Source organism: Protopterus annectens, chromosome 10.part0 (genome assembly GCF_019279795.1).
Source record: "Protopterus annectens isolate FY-2018-M chromosome 10.part0, PAN1.0, whole genome shotgun sequence".
Classification (NCBI taxonomy): domain Eukaryota; kingdom Metazoa; phylum Chordata; order Ceratodontiformes; family Protopteridae; genus Protopterus; species Protopterus annectens.
In genome coordinates, this window is record NC_056744.1 from 1,695,063,081 (window position 1) to 1,695,079,337 (window position 16,257).

The 16,257-nt window shown below is 41.7% G+C and overlaps 1 protein-coding gene across 2 annotated transcripts in view; it reads right to left on the reverse strand.

The window, feature by feature from the left end:
• Positions 1–16,257, reverse strand: part of LOC122813916 — a 230,048-nt gene that overhangs the window by 15,171 nt on the left and 198,620 nt on the right. For both annotated transcript variants that reach the window (XM_044086461.1, XM_044086460.1), the window contains one exon: positions 5,032–5,355. In XM_044086461.1, coding sequence (XP_043942396.1) covers positions 5,032–5,355 — 324 coding nt within the window. The remainder of the gene's footprint in view (positions 1–5,031; positions 5,356–16,257) is intronic.

Consider the following 16,257-nt stretch of genomic DNA (forward strand, 5'->3'; position numbering starts at 1 on the left):
CTCGGTTACACAAATATTTTGGGTTAAATGGAAAAAAAAACATTATGGATGCACCTAGAGCTCAACTCAAACCTCTGAAAGGCATAACATTTCTGCTACTGGGTTAAGCACACCTCCTTCAATATGTTTTCCCAAGACTATTAGACTGGATTAGACACAAGCCGCGGTGGTGCAGCAGTAGAATTGTTGCCTCACAGCAAGAGGTTCTCCTGTTCGAGTCTCAGCTGGAGCGCCTTCTGTGTGGAGTCTATATGTCCTCCCCGTGATCGAGTGGCCTTCGAAAGACATGCGTAAATGGGCGTGCCTTCATTGAAGGTTGGGTGTCAAGCTGGCACCTCGGCACCCGTAAAAAATCTACTGCCAATCATTAGCGGACCGTAGTTCTGCTGTGGCGACCCCTAACCGGGAAAAGCCGAAAGAAAAACAACATTAGATTGGATTAGACAAGTATCACTTATTCTTTTAGAGATTATTTTCAGATTAAGCAATTCTCTGGTGGCATCCCCAACACAGAAATTGGCATGTCATAATTACTGCTTGTCTAAAGCAACAGTATGTGCAGGCCAACAGGTGCTGGTCTCCCTTTTTGTTATGACTGGAAATAGCAGGAGAGGGGATATCACTATTAATATATCCATAGCATTTTGTTTAAAAAAATGTGCATTAATGGTGTGCATTCTTAGGTTAGTAACACTTGTTTTTTGGCAGAATGATGGTACATACGGCAACTGTTATCAATTGTTCAGTGGTCGAAATTCTTTAGATGGAGTAATTTTACATACTTTCTCTTTTACAGTTACTTAATATTTTGATCAAAATCTTCATTAAAATTGACCCCCAAACTGATTTCCTTCTGAAAGAAGTGGTAAATTTGGGATTTATAGGATACGATTATCTACTTCTCGGCTTACTTAGCACAAAACAAGTTTTCTGCACAGTAAACTCTAGTAACCATCTCATTTAACTGAATACAATACTCTGTATTTCAAACAAATTTTGCAAACCACTGGACTAATATAGAAGTTCAGACAGCAGGTCTTCCTTCTGTTTCAAGTCTCACAGCACTGGGTATCCTTAAGCAGTATGGTAACTGCTTGCTGCTCACAGATAATGAGCTTTACTTAGTACGTACTAAGACATTATGTTTTTGAGAGATGCAAGCATTTAATTTACAAGGAGTCCTCAGTCCCACAAAATGACACAGACAGTGGGTATCACACATTCCAGAACAGTCTACACTAACCCACTGTATAATGTCTTACACTGTGGCTGTAAAGTTATTGCCAAAGCCTCCAGATCCATGAAGACTAAGTCTCAGTGAAAATATAACATAACATCACCTTCTGACATACTTCCAACAAAGAGTCACCAGGATTTAAATAATTTAAAATCCAGTACACCAGACTACTCTACAAATAAAAATGTTTTATTGATTGATGACTCTACACTCAAAACACCATCTGTCCTCTCTGGATAAAGGGTGATAGAACTGTCTTTCAGATATGAAGATCTCTGACATGTCAGGAGACCTTAACGTACTTTCAGCTGGCAAATATGACTATGTGGGAGTGAATGACTTGGCATGAAAAACTCTGGGGTATATGCAGAGAAGCATGTCAGAACACTCCATGCAAATCACAAATGTAGGGAAGATTCTGATCCTGAGAGGGATCCTTCCTTCCTTCCCAAGAATGATGACTATGTACAAAGACAAGATAAGTAGCATCAACAATTGGCTAAATATTTGGTACCAGATCCAATAAGTGTCAACATGAGATGAGATTCTAGACAGTCCTACATGCTCTGCCATGGACAGCCTGCTGCTCTTGTTCCAAGCCTTCAACATACTGGCTAAAGCTTTCCTTTAGCCATAGTGCCTTTTTTAGACAGAGTTCAGCTGATGGCCATACCAACATAACTAACATATCAAATCCAAAACAGGATCACATTAAGGTGGCTTTGCTCAATGCCAGAGGTCTCAACAACAGGTTGTCCAACCATATCAAATCCAAAACAGGATCACATTAAGGTGGCTCTGCTCAATGCCAGAGGTCTCAACAACAGGTTGCCCAACATTTAGGGCCTCCTACCTTTGAAGCACCTCCGTGTTTGTGCAATTACTGAAATTTTCTTAAATGTTAAGAAAGCTCTTTGTCCATAGCTAGGTTTTGAATCTATTACCTCTTCGCACTCTGTGGCAAATGTGATGGCATCTATATATTTGTTAGGGACCACATCACCTCTAGATAAATTTCCAGGGACCCATAAACACACCTGTCTGCTACAGGACTCCCTCTGTGTCTCCTAATAATCATGTAAGGTTCTTAAATCTAATCATTGAACTACCGATAAACAAAAACTTAATTATTTTAAAAGACTAACTACCCACAAAACTATACCTCAAATGTAGGATACATCCAAAAGTTCTTGGTTTCATAAACAAAAGCTCCCCGGAACAGATTATGAAGCATACTAGAGGGCCTAATATTCTCGACTTGGTCCTTACAAATATAGCTTTTTTATGCACTATTCCTTTGTATTTCCTTCCCTGGTTAAGTCTGTTCATTCACTAGTCACCTTAAGGACTGAAACCTCTAAACATGACAATATCTCAGAATTCAGTGATTAGAAATGTACAAATCTTCCCAAACTCTGTGATAAAGTTTGAAGATTCACTTATTCTAGTTTAATGTCAGACTCCTACTCAGCAGGAAGCTAAACAAAAGACTTCAATGCACACTTACATAAATGTATACAACTGACATATGGCTTCAGATCTAAGTATAACAGAATGTTTAAAATAAAACCACTACAGTGGTCCAACAGAGTAAAACTTTGCAACAAAAGAAAAAAATTCCTTAAAATATAAATCAGATCCAAAAACCCTCAAATCAAGGATGACATTAGAAAACGGACTACAACATACAAAATAATAGGACTATTAAGGCAGTCCATGAACTTGAGGACAACAACAAATCTTTCTTTAGTTATGTGTTAGGAAAGTAAGAAATAATACCAAACACTGTTCAGAACTTATTCAAGATGGCAACACTAACTCTGACTCAGTCAACATTGCAAATATACTAGCTAACAAACTGAGCTCCAACTTCACTGTGGAAATGATGACTCAGACCTCCTTATCCCGGAATCCCTCAGCCCTCCCCCATCACCACCACCAAGGTTCACATACTAAAGGTACTCTCAAAGGCTAAAATACTTCCTGCATGGTACTTGATAATATACATTGCTGTTTAATAAGCAGTACCATGCAAGCACTTGTGGAGCAACTCAAACTATAATGATAGATAGGGATCTTTTTATAATGCATTGAGAATACTATTTGGAAAGATGGATAGCAAACTGATGAAGCACCTGCTACCTGCAGTGTATGGGTTCTGTCCTTCAGCCAAACAGCATGAAGGTAACCAATGGTGTTCTGTGTTGGGACATCTTTTGTTTAGTACCTACTTTTCTGATTTCCAGACTATCAACCAAGACCTCTGGCTAAACAGGTTTGTAGATGACTGGAAACTGGGAGTCATTGTCAAGTGACCATTTGATACACAAAGCCATGTGAAAAGAATGCTGATGTGCTAGTAATGGGCATAAATGAAATCCTAACAAGCGTAAAATAATTCTGTTTGGTAAATATTTCCTCCTTCCAGTATATGGCATCAACATCCAGCTTTAAAATGAGAATGTACATTTAGATCTTGGCACTTCTGTTAACAACCCCTTCTCCTTTGATTATCATGTAAAAACAGAAATAAGGAAGCATTTCTACTTAGCACAGCTGATCGACAAGGGGATACCTTCCAGATACAAACAGGTCACTTTCCTCATTATATTCAGCACTGATTATGCCAATCATTGAATACAATCTCCTTTCTGGAATGTACCCTACTAGAGTTATCTAACAACTAGTAAGACCCCAGAGGCTCCAAAAACTAAGGAGGACACCTGTTAATAACCCTAAGCTACCAGAAAAGACTGGAAGCACTATCCCTTTATTCAGTATCTTACAGACTTCTGAGGAGAGACTTGTGCCTTGCCTTTCAAGCCATTAGGAACTTGGTGGTCCTTGACTTTTTGAATCCCCATGAACGGAATAGTCCACAAGGGATCTAACTCTCCACCAACAAGTAAATAAACCAATGTAGAGAGAGAGAGTTTCATTACACATCACCTTTCCCATCTCTGGAATTGACTTCCACTGTAAATTAAGCAGTGTAATACATTATCTGCCTTAAACCAAGAACCAGAAGTTTGCCCAGGTATTCACAACTTCAACCCTGGTCTGACTGGCCTGGCGCTCCTTGACAAAGTAGGTTCAGTATGAGGGTGGTTACTGGTAGGTGTAAATGGTCACAAGAGCCAATTGCCTTGTATTTCCTATTACCTGATGATCCTTTGCAGCAAACCCTTGATAAAAAGGGTCCTGCAATAAGTAAAGAAATTGTATGTGTACAACTGCTATGCTACACTATTTTCGGCCACCAGTCAGAAATTGTGTACATAAAAGAGACAGCTTAAATTACACATCAGAGTTTTTAATGGAGAGATGGATTTATATTAAATAAATAGTCTTCCAGTCAAAAGTCATCAAATGTATAATTAATTTTAACAATGAGATCAATGAGGCATGCAAGTAAGGAAGCGTCACCCTAACCTGACATCCAGAGATCTCAAAGTTACTACAGGTTGAGGTATTTAATGTTTTTTCGGTACGGAATGAATTTGTTTTGACATTTTATTTTCTAGCACCTCAGTTCTAAGTACGTTTATTTCAACATGTTGGGAGTTGACAAGGTTTGCCTTGATGTAAAGCCATTGATCAGTTTTAGGCAAATGAACAGAACAAATAAAGAAAAAAAAACAACAAAAGTAAATAAAAAAATAAGCACATTACTGTATATAATTTAAACTGCTGGTACTTCATAAACTGAAATGTTTCTTATGTCAGCTGCAAACACAAGGTTTCACTTTCCAAAATGAAAGGCATGCAATAAAAAAAATTAAAAGTGGACTTACTGATAGAACTCCATTAGTGTTGTGTTTTCCATGTTCTGATGTATCACCTGACACTGATTCCTCAGTGGTTGTCAGATAGTCTGTGTCATTTCTCTCTTCCAGAATGTCTACTTCTTTTTTTATTTCCAAGTTAGTATCAGGCACTGCTGAGTGGATTTCTGTAACACCAGTTTTAATGCACTCAAGATTTTCTTCCATCTCTTTCAGAATTTCTGATGCTTTGCTGTTAAGTTGTTGAATGAGTTTTTGTTCCTTGTCATGGAGAAATTGGTGCAGTTTTGCAAACTCTTCTGCAATGTATTTTTCCAAATTAACAGCATGTTCCTGGGAAACAAGTAATACAGATTAACTTGCAAGTTAAATTGTTATACCTAACCTAACCTCGCTCTCACATGTAGATTGTATATGTAACTAAACAGTAAAATCTAGCTATCATGCTATATGTCTGTCTTTTTCTCCTGAACAAAACTGTAATTGTTTGTTTTTTTCTTTTTTTGAATGCAACCTGTTGTTTGTAATGCAAACTGTCTTTGAAACTATTCATGTAAGTAAACTTTGTGTTGTGGAGCTTTTCTCCCCGGGCCTCCACTGAAAATGGGCCCCCCCAAGCCCAGTGGACCTCCCCGGTCATCAAACTGGAATAAATAAATAATAAATATATATTATCACACCACAATACCAATCATGTCCATATATTTACCTTGCATGACAGAATGAATAAATAAACTTAACCTCCCCAGACACAGAGACAGAGGAGCCGACTGCAAAACTGGCGACATGGTTAAGGGGAGGGTAATGGTTAAGGTCTTTACCTCACAGATACAAGGTAAAGGATTTGATTCGGACCTCTAGTTATTGTCTAGGCTTATAAGTCTGCAGACTGAATCTAACTTAGACCATCAGTGGGGCTGGAAGGGAGAAATGTGAAGCCACCATGATACTCTCTGGAGGAGTGAGAGTGGAGACTCAAGTACACAGATGACCCTTAGTCTATATCAATAATTAGTGTAATGTAAGAGCTGTGTTTTCACAGGGAGGTGAAGCTGGATCTGAAAAAAAGGATAAGGTAATCCCCACACTGTCTCTATGCCAAACTGACTGACTTCTGGTAGACTCTGATGATTAAACTGGTTTTCAGGAAGTATGGTGAGCAAATTCCTAGAAGGAAGAAGCTTTTTGCTGCAAGGGAAAATGTGGGCCCAATCCCCTGGGCAGACCTGTATCTGTTCATTATACAAAAGTTGGGACGAACCATGGTGGCTAGGCCATATCCAGGGTCACAACAGTAGAGGAAAGTGACACCAATTAGGTTATGCCATCATACACAATGGGCCACATTACAAAAGACTTGTGTAGATCTGTTTAAAGAGGCAGGCCTTACACTGAATTAAGTTATTTAGACCGAGAGCAGATCTTTCAGAATATGGCCACCAGTGCAGGGCTGTTTATAGACAGGTCTTACACCAAAGTAAGTCACTCATTCTGAGAGCACGTAAGTTACTTATATTGAGAACCAGTCTTTCAGAATCAGGACAGACTCGTACCAGGCTAATTCACTTGGACAGCAAGTGTTTATGAATCAGGCCCAATAGCTTAAGTAGGGCTGCCAAATACAAAGCTTAATTCTACAATGTGAAAATCAGTGAATGCAAACACTGAAGCAGGTGTTCAATGACTTAGTCTCAACATCCAATAAGAAAGTATACTTGTGTAAAATCTAAGATAAACATCTCTTCACTGTTGCAGTATGCTTTACATAAGGGATCTCCTGCCAAGGAAAGCCCAGCGTCTGGGCAGTATACCTTAGTCTTTAGTTCTTATACACATCATACGTCATATGTATGCTCCCTACACAAGGAGTAGGGCATAAACGTGACGTATGAACACACACAGAACTGAAAATGCCCCAGAAGGCGAATGCCCACAGGGACAAGGAAAACATGCACATCCAGGAGAAGAAGATGATAAGCCCCTTGGCTAGAAAGGCAAGACAAGGACAAGGCTGAAGGGGGTAGCAGGGAGGGAATGAATACTGCAACAGTGAAGAGAAGGCCATTTACAGTTATGGTAAGATTTTACACAATTGTTCTATGTCCTTCCATCTCACTACTGAAATATTCTTTAGTACAGGCATGCAAGAGGAAGGTACAGAAGAGCCCTTTACAAATCCATGCAGGATAGCCCTGGCAAAGCCTGCCTGGCCCTTGAAATAACATCAAACTGGTAATTTATAATACTTAGTGAAAGTCTGAAGAGAGGAACAAGTAGCAACCTCAAGGATGGTACTGGCATCCAGGCTCTTAAAATAAACACCAGAGGAGACAAGTGCCCTAGTAGACTGCAACTTTACTGATGAGGAAATATATTTTCAGTGAAAAGAATAAGAAAAAAATGACCCTAGAAATCCAGGAGGAGATGATTTGCTTAGAAATAGCCAAATCCAATGTCCTGAGATAAAAGGAAACAAATCTGCTTATATTTGTGAATAACTTTAGTTTTATCCAAAAATTATCTGAGCTGTCAGTGCAAATCCAAGATTTGAAGAACCTACTCAATGGCAGAATGCAAAGAAGAAAACTGATTAGGGGATGACTTATTGACCGCCATGGGCATAAAAGAAGGATTTGTACTAAAACTCCTGTATCTGTGGAAAACTAAGAAAGGAGGAATAGCCATGAGAGCCTAAAGTTCAGACACTCTCTTGGCTGAGCTGAGAGCTGAAAGAACAATTTCCAAGTACAGTGTGGTAAGGAAGCTGAAGAAGAATACTCAAAAGGAGCCTAATTCAAATTTAAGTACAAAATTGTGTCCCAGGAAGGAGGAATAGGCTTTCCGGGAGGCCTGATATGAAGCCCACCTTTAAGGAATTGCTTCACCTCAAACCTAGAAGTCAGCGCAGGAGTCAAAGGCAGAAATTGCTGACAGGTGAGCTTTGACTGAAGAATATGCCAACCAAGCATGGCGCAGATAATACAAATAATTCAGAACCAGAGCAGTCTCCAGAGATAGGGGATCCTGATGCTGACAATGGCACCAAAGAGAAAATCTCGTCAATTTGGACATATATGATTTCCTGGTAGTGGGTTTCCTGGCCTCCTGCAGAACCCAAAGCATGTCCCTAGAAAACGTGACTAAAAGGGATCAAAAGCCTATCACCCACAGTATTATTTGAAGAGTGGACAAGTAAGGATGGATGGGTGACCCCATGTCTTCTGTGAGAAAATCCACTCAGTGAAGTAACTTGTCATGATTCCCCATGGCCCAGTGAGAAAGAAGAGGGAACCAGTGCTGTCTGGGTCAAAAGGGAATCACCAGGAAGATTTTGGGATCTTGTGCAAGACTCATGGTACCAGAGGAAGGGGAGGGAAGAAATGCAGAAAAAACCCTTCTAAAGAAAAGACAGGGTGTCCACTTTCCAAGTCAGAAGACTTCTGGGACTCTTATCTGATCAGAGGGGAGGCAAATATATCTACCAGAGTAATATCTTATAAAAGGACAATTTCTAGGGACACATCTCTGTGAAACATCCATTTGTGAGCTTGTGTGCTGGACCTGATCAAGGAGTCTGCCACTAGATGTGCTCCGAGAGAATGTAAACCATCTGAAGCTTCGCTTGATACTGGACATCTAGATCCCAGACCTGAAGAGCTGGTCAGCAAAGAAGACAGGACCTTCTGGTCCCCTACTTGTTAACATGCCACATCACTGTGGTGTTGTCTGTGACATCTGAGGGGCCAAGGATGAAAGAGGGAATGAAAAGCCTGAAGAGCCAGAAGCAGAGCCCTCATCTCCATTATACTGCTGTAGTATAATCTCTGATGAGGAGGCCACAGATGGAGCCCACCCCCTGACTGAGGCATCTGTAAAGAGCTTCGGAGGTGGAAATGGAACTTGAAAATAACCCCCGGTTTGGGTGTAAGTTGATGAATCCACCACTGAAGCTTGAGATCGGGAGGGAAAGATGCCAGGAAATTCATGGGGTGGCAATGCTGAAGTCACAGTTACCGAGGTAACACAAAAGCTTCCTAATATGCAGCCTACTGAGGGGGAGCATGGGAATAGTGGAAGGTATAAACATGAGAACTCTGCTCACGCCACCAGAGGAAGAAGGAATTGGAAAAGGCATTTAGAGACAGAGCTTTAGGAGCATGGGGACTATCTGAAGTCGCAGCCAAGGAAAATATCATCCTGAGAAGGTGTCAGGACTGATTTCTGGAAGTTTATGGTGAATTTCACACTGCTAAAGTGAGGCAGTAAACCTAAGATCCTGAAGCAGAGTACTGAGGGTAGGAGATTCTATAAACAAATCATCTAGACAGAGAAAGATCTGAATTCCTCAAGCCCTCAGAAAGCAATGACAGGAACAGGACACTTGGAGAATACCCTTGGGGCATCAGAAAGTACAAAGGGCAAAGCAGAGAACTGAAAATGTAAGGAAGAGAGAGAGAAACAAAAATTTCCTAAACAGGATGGACATGGATGTGAAGGTTGGCATCCTTGAGATCAAAAGAGACAAAAAAAGACCAGAGATAAAAGTAGGGTTGCCACCCCTCTGTTTTTTTTACTGACTATCCAGAAATCAAACTAATTCTCAGGTAGTCCGGAAAACACTGTAGAAACTCTGGTATTCTGTTTCAAAAAAGGAAACAAGACTATTGGAGTTTGTAAATTGGTTGATTTACTATGCTTTTTTTTACAGAAAATCATAGTAAATCAGCCGAAAACAGGCAGCTGGAATGGAGAAAGAAGGCATTCCCCACCAGGCGATGTTATTGTGATGTCACTAAATGGGCGGAATATGGGTGGTGTTACTGGTGATGCAAGGGGTGTGACTTTACTCCAGTTTAAGCCACAACTAGGGTTACCACCCCTCTGTTATTTTCCAGACTATCCGGAAATCAAACTGATTCTACAGTAGTCCGGAAAAAAATGTTCAAACTCCAGTATTCGGTTTCAAAAAGGAAACAGACTATTGGAGTTTGTAAATCGGCTGATTTACTATGCTTTTTTCCAGAAAAGCATAGTAAATCAGCCGAAAGCAGGTAGCAGGAATGGAAAAAGAGGGTATTCCCTGCTGGGTGATGTCATTGTGGCATCACAAAATGAGCAGAATGTGGACGGGAGAGGGGGGGTGCGATGGGCAGGGTTACTGGTGATACGAGGGGTGTGGCTTTACTCCGGTTTTAAAGGATCCAGAGTCGGTTTCCAAGTACCCTCTCCTTTCATGCGACCTGAAAAATCCTAGATTACCATCCCTTCCCTACTTGGGCTAGAGACATGATTTGAATGGTGCCCTGAGCCAAAAGAGAGTGAAGAACCACTGGGAAATGAGACAGCTATTCTGGAGTAGGTTGAGGAATGCCTGAAAAGGGAGAAAGGGACTTCCAAACCATGAAATGTCCTCATCAGATAATGGACAGAACCCCAAGAGTCTGAAGTAAGTGGAGGCCAGTTTGGAACAGACAGGGCAGATGGAGGAGCAAATGAACCTGGGTGAGGGTAAGAGGAAGCAAATTGTCAAATACAATCCAGCTTATCCCGGAAAGGAGATTTCTGGGAGGCAAAAGTCTGAGTAGATTTTAGTAGGAGGCACATGCCTACATCCCTTCTTGCCCTTAGTAACAGTGAGAGATTGCCTATAAAACAAAAAGCAGACTGGAAATAGAATAAACAAAAAAAAAATGTTTCAGCTCCTGCAAGGCTTTACCATAGTCTTGGATAGACTTGAAATGTTCAGCTGCAGAAAAAACAAAATGATTTTTATTTTACAAAGCAGTATCCAAATGTTTGGCTTTAATGTCATCAGGCAAGGTCTGAAGAGGAACCTTGGAATAATATCTCATAACTGAACCAAAGGCAGCAGCCTTAGAAGAGGAATTAACTGCATCACAGCTATACCTGACCGAGTGGCAGGTAACTTGTACAGTCCAGGAAGGAAAGGGCCAAAGCTTTCCTCTCAAAGTCAGGAAGTTCAGAAACTATGCTAGAAACCTGAGAATGGATGGCTAAAACATACGTTTTTGCTCAGCCTTTCCATAACCCTACTATCCTCATCAGAAGGCAACAGTTTGGCAGAGGGCAATAACTGTATAGCTAATCAGAGTGACTGACACTACAGAAGGGTCAGCAGAAGGGCATTTATAAAGACATTTGTGTTCCTCAGGCACTTTATAGAATCTATTTGGCTTCACAGGTATAGGAGGCAGAGAATCAGGGGCTCCAGATGCTGCCAAGAAAGTATCCAGAAGAGCAGCCCAAACAGGATGAACAGCAGGTGGCTTGGGAGACTCAGTCTGTATGAGCTCATAATATCGTTTCTGAATCTCAGAGACTTGAGAACAATCCCACCTAAAATAATCCATCATGTGGGCAATGGACAACTCCTCCAGTGTGAATCTGGACTTATGGAATCCTCATAATCTGAACCACAGTTCAAAGGGGAAGGGATTGAGAAGAGTATGCCAAGACCCCCCCCCCCCCCCCAAGTCCAAATCCACATCTGAGGAATCCAGTTCCCTGGTCCTCTTGAATGGAGTGGTACACCAAGGAGGGGCAGACCCAGAGCCCCACTGAGGAGGCTTCAAGACCATCAAAGCATTAAATAAACCCTGAGTGAAATCCTGCCATTTACACTGGGGACCCTTAACAGGGGAGATGTGCTTTGTTTTTTTGCTTCTTTTTCTGTGGAATGTCCACACAAAACACCCTTGGAGGGTCAGATCCCTGGTGAGATAGGATAATGGTGATAGGAATGTCCTCCCTAACTTACATCTGAGAAATCTCCCTTAGCCCTTTGTACATAAATCAGCCAAAGTTTCCCCTCAAGGTCAGGTACAGATGTGTGAAAAGCCTCAGAGGGCCTACAAGAAAATAGATCCATGCTGGCCTTTGATGGGGTTGTAGAAGTGGAATATGAAGCAACCAATGGATGATCTTCTGGGCTTTCACCAGCCTCAAGACAGACATCCAGAGGAGGCTGGACAGATGCCAGATCAGCCCTAACTTTTTTGCTACCTTCTTGGCATACAGCTGGCCTTCAGGAAATGAGGATTCCACCATAGCACCCTGACCAACAACTTCAGATGGTACATGGAACAAAGAGGAGATATGACTATGTAGGGTCTTGGGCACAAATACCTGGCAGAGAGAACACTGCTTATGATCTTGGGACGTACACAAACAAAAAAGAGACACTTGTTGTTACACCCTTTATGGGGAATCTGCCTCCCACACGAATATTTTCCCGTTCTGGATAACATGAACACAATAACCATAACAAATAAGAAAAAAAAAAGAAAGAGAGAAGGAACCCCAACTGGGCACTTATGTGAAAACATAGTTTGGTAACCACCACAGCAGAAAGGTATTCAGATGAATGTTCAGCAATAGAGTTTGGATTGAAAGCAAAGTAGTTTTGTGTGTGTGTGTGTGTGCATCTGTGCATCACCTTTACATGGGGAGCATATTGTGATGCAGAAGTGGAATATCTGTCGATATCTGTGCAGTAACAGAAACCTGGTTCAAGGCTCCCGAGAGCACCCCAGCACTACCAGGTTATACCTCATACTGCAAAACTTGGACCGAACCACAAGAGGTGGGGGAGTATCCATATTCATCAAAGATACCCATACTTCCAGGTTAGTGGCACTGCAAGAAGCATCTGAGACCATCCATGGGCAACTAACAGTGGGCAAAACTGCCTTCCAGTTTGCAGCCTGCTACAGATTACCCTCCCAAAATCAGGAACCCCACTTGGCTTTCCTGAGGACACTGGAGAATATGAAGGTCTCTCCAAACACCATTATATTGGGTGACTTCAACTACCCAAACATAGACTGGGAGCACTACTCAAGCCCCAACACCCAAGCCCAACGGTTCCTAGAATTTATAAACTCAAATGTTATGGAACAACTGGTCACCACTCCCACAAGAGGGGAAAACACATTTGACCTGATTATCACCAACATTGGTACTCTATGTTCTATACCTGAGGTATACCCTTCTTTAGTAAGATCTGACCATAAATTAATCACTATGGATGTCCATATCCCGTCCCCACCCCCAGCAAAGGAAACCACGATCAAAAGCAAACTTCACACTTTTCAGAACTGAGATGGAATCCTACAAAACCCCCGGGCCAGTGGAAATTATGACCCAAACCACAGGATCCATTACAAATGCATTCTATGGATACTTACAGGAATGCATGGATCGTGCTATCCCAAACAAAACAAAGACACACTCCTCCAAAGGCAGAAGACCTGTCAGGTGGACCACAGCCATAAATAGGCTATACAACAGAAGGAGAAAGTTACTACAGGATAGAGCAAAATCCCAAAAAGGGAAGGCAACTCTGATCAGTACTAGCAAGAAACTACGATCCCGCATAAAAGCATCCAAGGCTAGCTTCAAAAGAAAAATTGCACAAGACGCTAAAGATAATCATAAGGCCTTCTTTAGTTATGTCAGGAACTTGGGTGGAAACTCCCAGATATGCTCTGAGTTAGTGCAAAATGACAAAAACTACACTGAACCCACAGACATTGCCAACATCCTGGCTGACAGGTTCAGTGCAAACCCCCCCCCCTTCCCCCCCAAACGTGCAAATGACTATCCCAACAAAGTGTAGCCCCCCCGACATCACAGATGCACAGGTGAGAGCTGCCCTATCCAAAGCAAAAAACACAGCATCTATGGGACCGGACGGTGTCCCGGGCTGCGTTTTACACGAGCTCCAAGAAGAACTGAACCCTCACTTAAAATCACTGTTCAGTCTCAGCTTTACAACAGGATATGTACCCAAAGAATGGCGTACAGCAACAGTGGTCCCACTCCATAAAGGTGGTGCCACAACGGACCCCGGTAACTATCGCCCTATAAGCCTGACTAGTCTGATCTGCAAAGCTATGGAGTGTATCATCATGGAACTCATAAACAAAGATATTGGGAACCTCCAAACACTGGATCCTACCCAATTCAGCTTTGTTAAGGGCAGATCTTGCCTCTTGAACTTGGTCGACTTCTTTGAAACAGTCACCAAGACCATAGATGAAGGGAAGGTAGTCCACACAGCCTACCTTGACCTAGCAAAAGCCTTTGACACAATATCCCACTCGGGCATCATAAACAAGCTCACCAGCTTAAATATCAACCCCTATGTCACAAGATGGGTTGGAAACTGGCTTATGGATAGAACCCACCTGGTCAGAATTGCAGGTGCCATGTCAGACTCTAAACCAGTTACAAGTGGCATCCCACAAGGCTCAGTCCTGGGACCTCTCTTGTTCGGTATATATTTCTCTGAGGTACAGGCTAACACAGGAGGACTTTGGCTGACCAAGTTCGTAGACGACTGCAAACTGGGGGCTATAATCGGCTCGCCGACTGACACAAGCATCCTCCAAAATGCAGATATATATAGATAACTCACAGAGACAGATAACTGGTGCCAGAGCCATGGCCTGAAGCTAAATGCCAAAAAGTGCATAGTCATCCCCTTTGGGAAAAACAAAGTGCCCACAAATTACCACATAGGTGGTAATCCATTAAGTACGGAAGAAGTAATTAGGGATCTGGGGACCCAAGTAGATAGTAATCTTTCCTTTGACAATCACATTGCCAAAGTGGTTAGAAGGACCTTCTATATAGCCCACCTTATCATGAAAGGGTTCACATCTAAATCAAGAGAGGTCATTGTGCCCCTCTACTCATCACTCATCAGACCCATAATTGAATACAATGCCCCATTTGGGATGTACCTTACCCGACACCTGCAACAACTAGAAAGACCCCGAAAGTACCTCACCAAGAGAATTAAGGGACTCAAGCAGATGCCCGATGCAGTTAGACTAAAGAAACTCCAGCTCTACTCAGTTGCTTACCGCCTACTCAGAGGCGATCTGTGCCTGACGTATAAAGCCATGTCCAACCCAGAATTAATGGACATACTCCACCTCAGGAAATCCAAATCCCTTAGAGCTACATGCTCCAGTGGCTTAAACCTCAGCACAGAAATAAATAGGACATGCTGGAGAGACAGATTCATATCCCAGAGGCTCCCCTCACTCTGGAACAAAATCCCAATCCAGGTTCGGCAGAGCCCCTCAATGACCCTCTTCAAGAAGCATCTTGACGATTGGATGGGAGACCGTAGATTTACCCCTGGGATCTCCTCTGCGTCACTGCTAGACAGGGGCACTTTAAACTAACCTTAAATAGGCTATCTTCTGTGACCTACTATACTGGGGTACAGTCATCTAATCTAAAAGGGTGGCGAAAGCCAAACACACTCTGGCTAGGCTTGTAAATGCCTTAGGGCAGATAGCCTAGTATCTACCTATGAACCTATGTATGATGCCCATAAGAACTAGAGGCTCTAGTATTCTGGATAGATCTTGGACTATACTTGGCAGGAGAACCCTTAGGTAAAGAATACTTCAACAGTGATAGTTCACTACAAGATGTCCTTCCCCAAGTACAAATTCTGCAATGGGTCAGTGTTAGGTGTGGCTCTGAAATTCAGGAACGGACATGTTGGAATATAAGTCATGTGGGTTTGTAATCTTAGGAAATATGCATGATGAGGAATGCATTATGTTGACCTATGGAATTAGTGAATAAATAAGATATAGACTGACTTGTGGGATTGTGGCAGTGACCCTATGAAGCTATGGAACACATCTCTGATACAAAATGACCTGTATGCCTCTATGACAATGGATATAATATGGCACGTGTGTGTGTGTGTGTGTGTGTGTGTGTGTGTGTGTGTGTGTGTGTGTGCGCGTCTGCGCATGTGTGTGCTTGGTAAAGAGATCGCTAAAAGATCTTATAGACTAGGGAATACATTGTAGATAAATACAGCCTTATTAGGGTATTCAACATTTGGGAACACAAACAGCAAACTGGACCAGCACTGAGATTAACCATTGTTGGAGAAAAACGGTTCAAAACAAACCATTCCTGGAGAAAAACAGTTCAAAACAACAGCTAAAAAACTCCAAGTATCGGACATGCAAAGTTGCCAATTAGTTTTCATTGGCTATAAAGTCCACAATGCTTTCAGGCACAGCCCTTCATACAAGAATAAAAAGTCACATATAAATAGCCAAAGTTAAAAATCATATGACATAACCCCAATCCTAAAACACATTCAATCAATTAAACAAAAATTATTTAAAATAAAAAAATTACTTAAAATTTAATAACACTATCATTTTTTTCTAA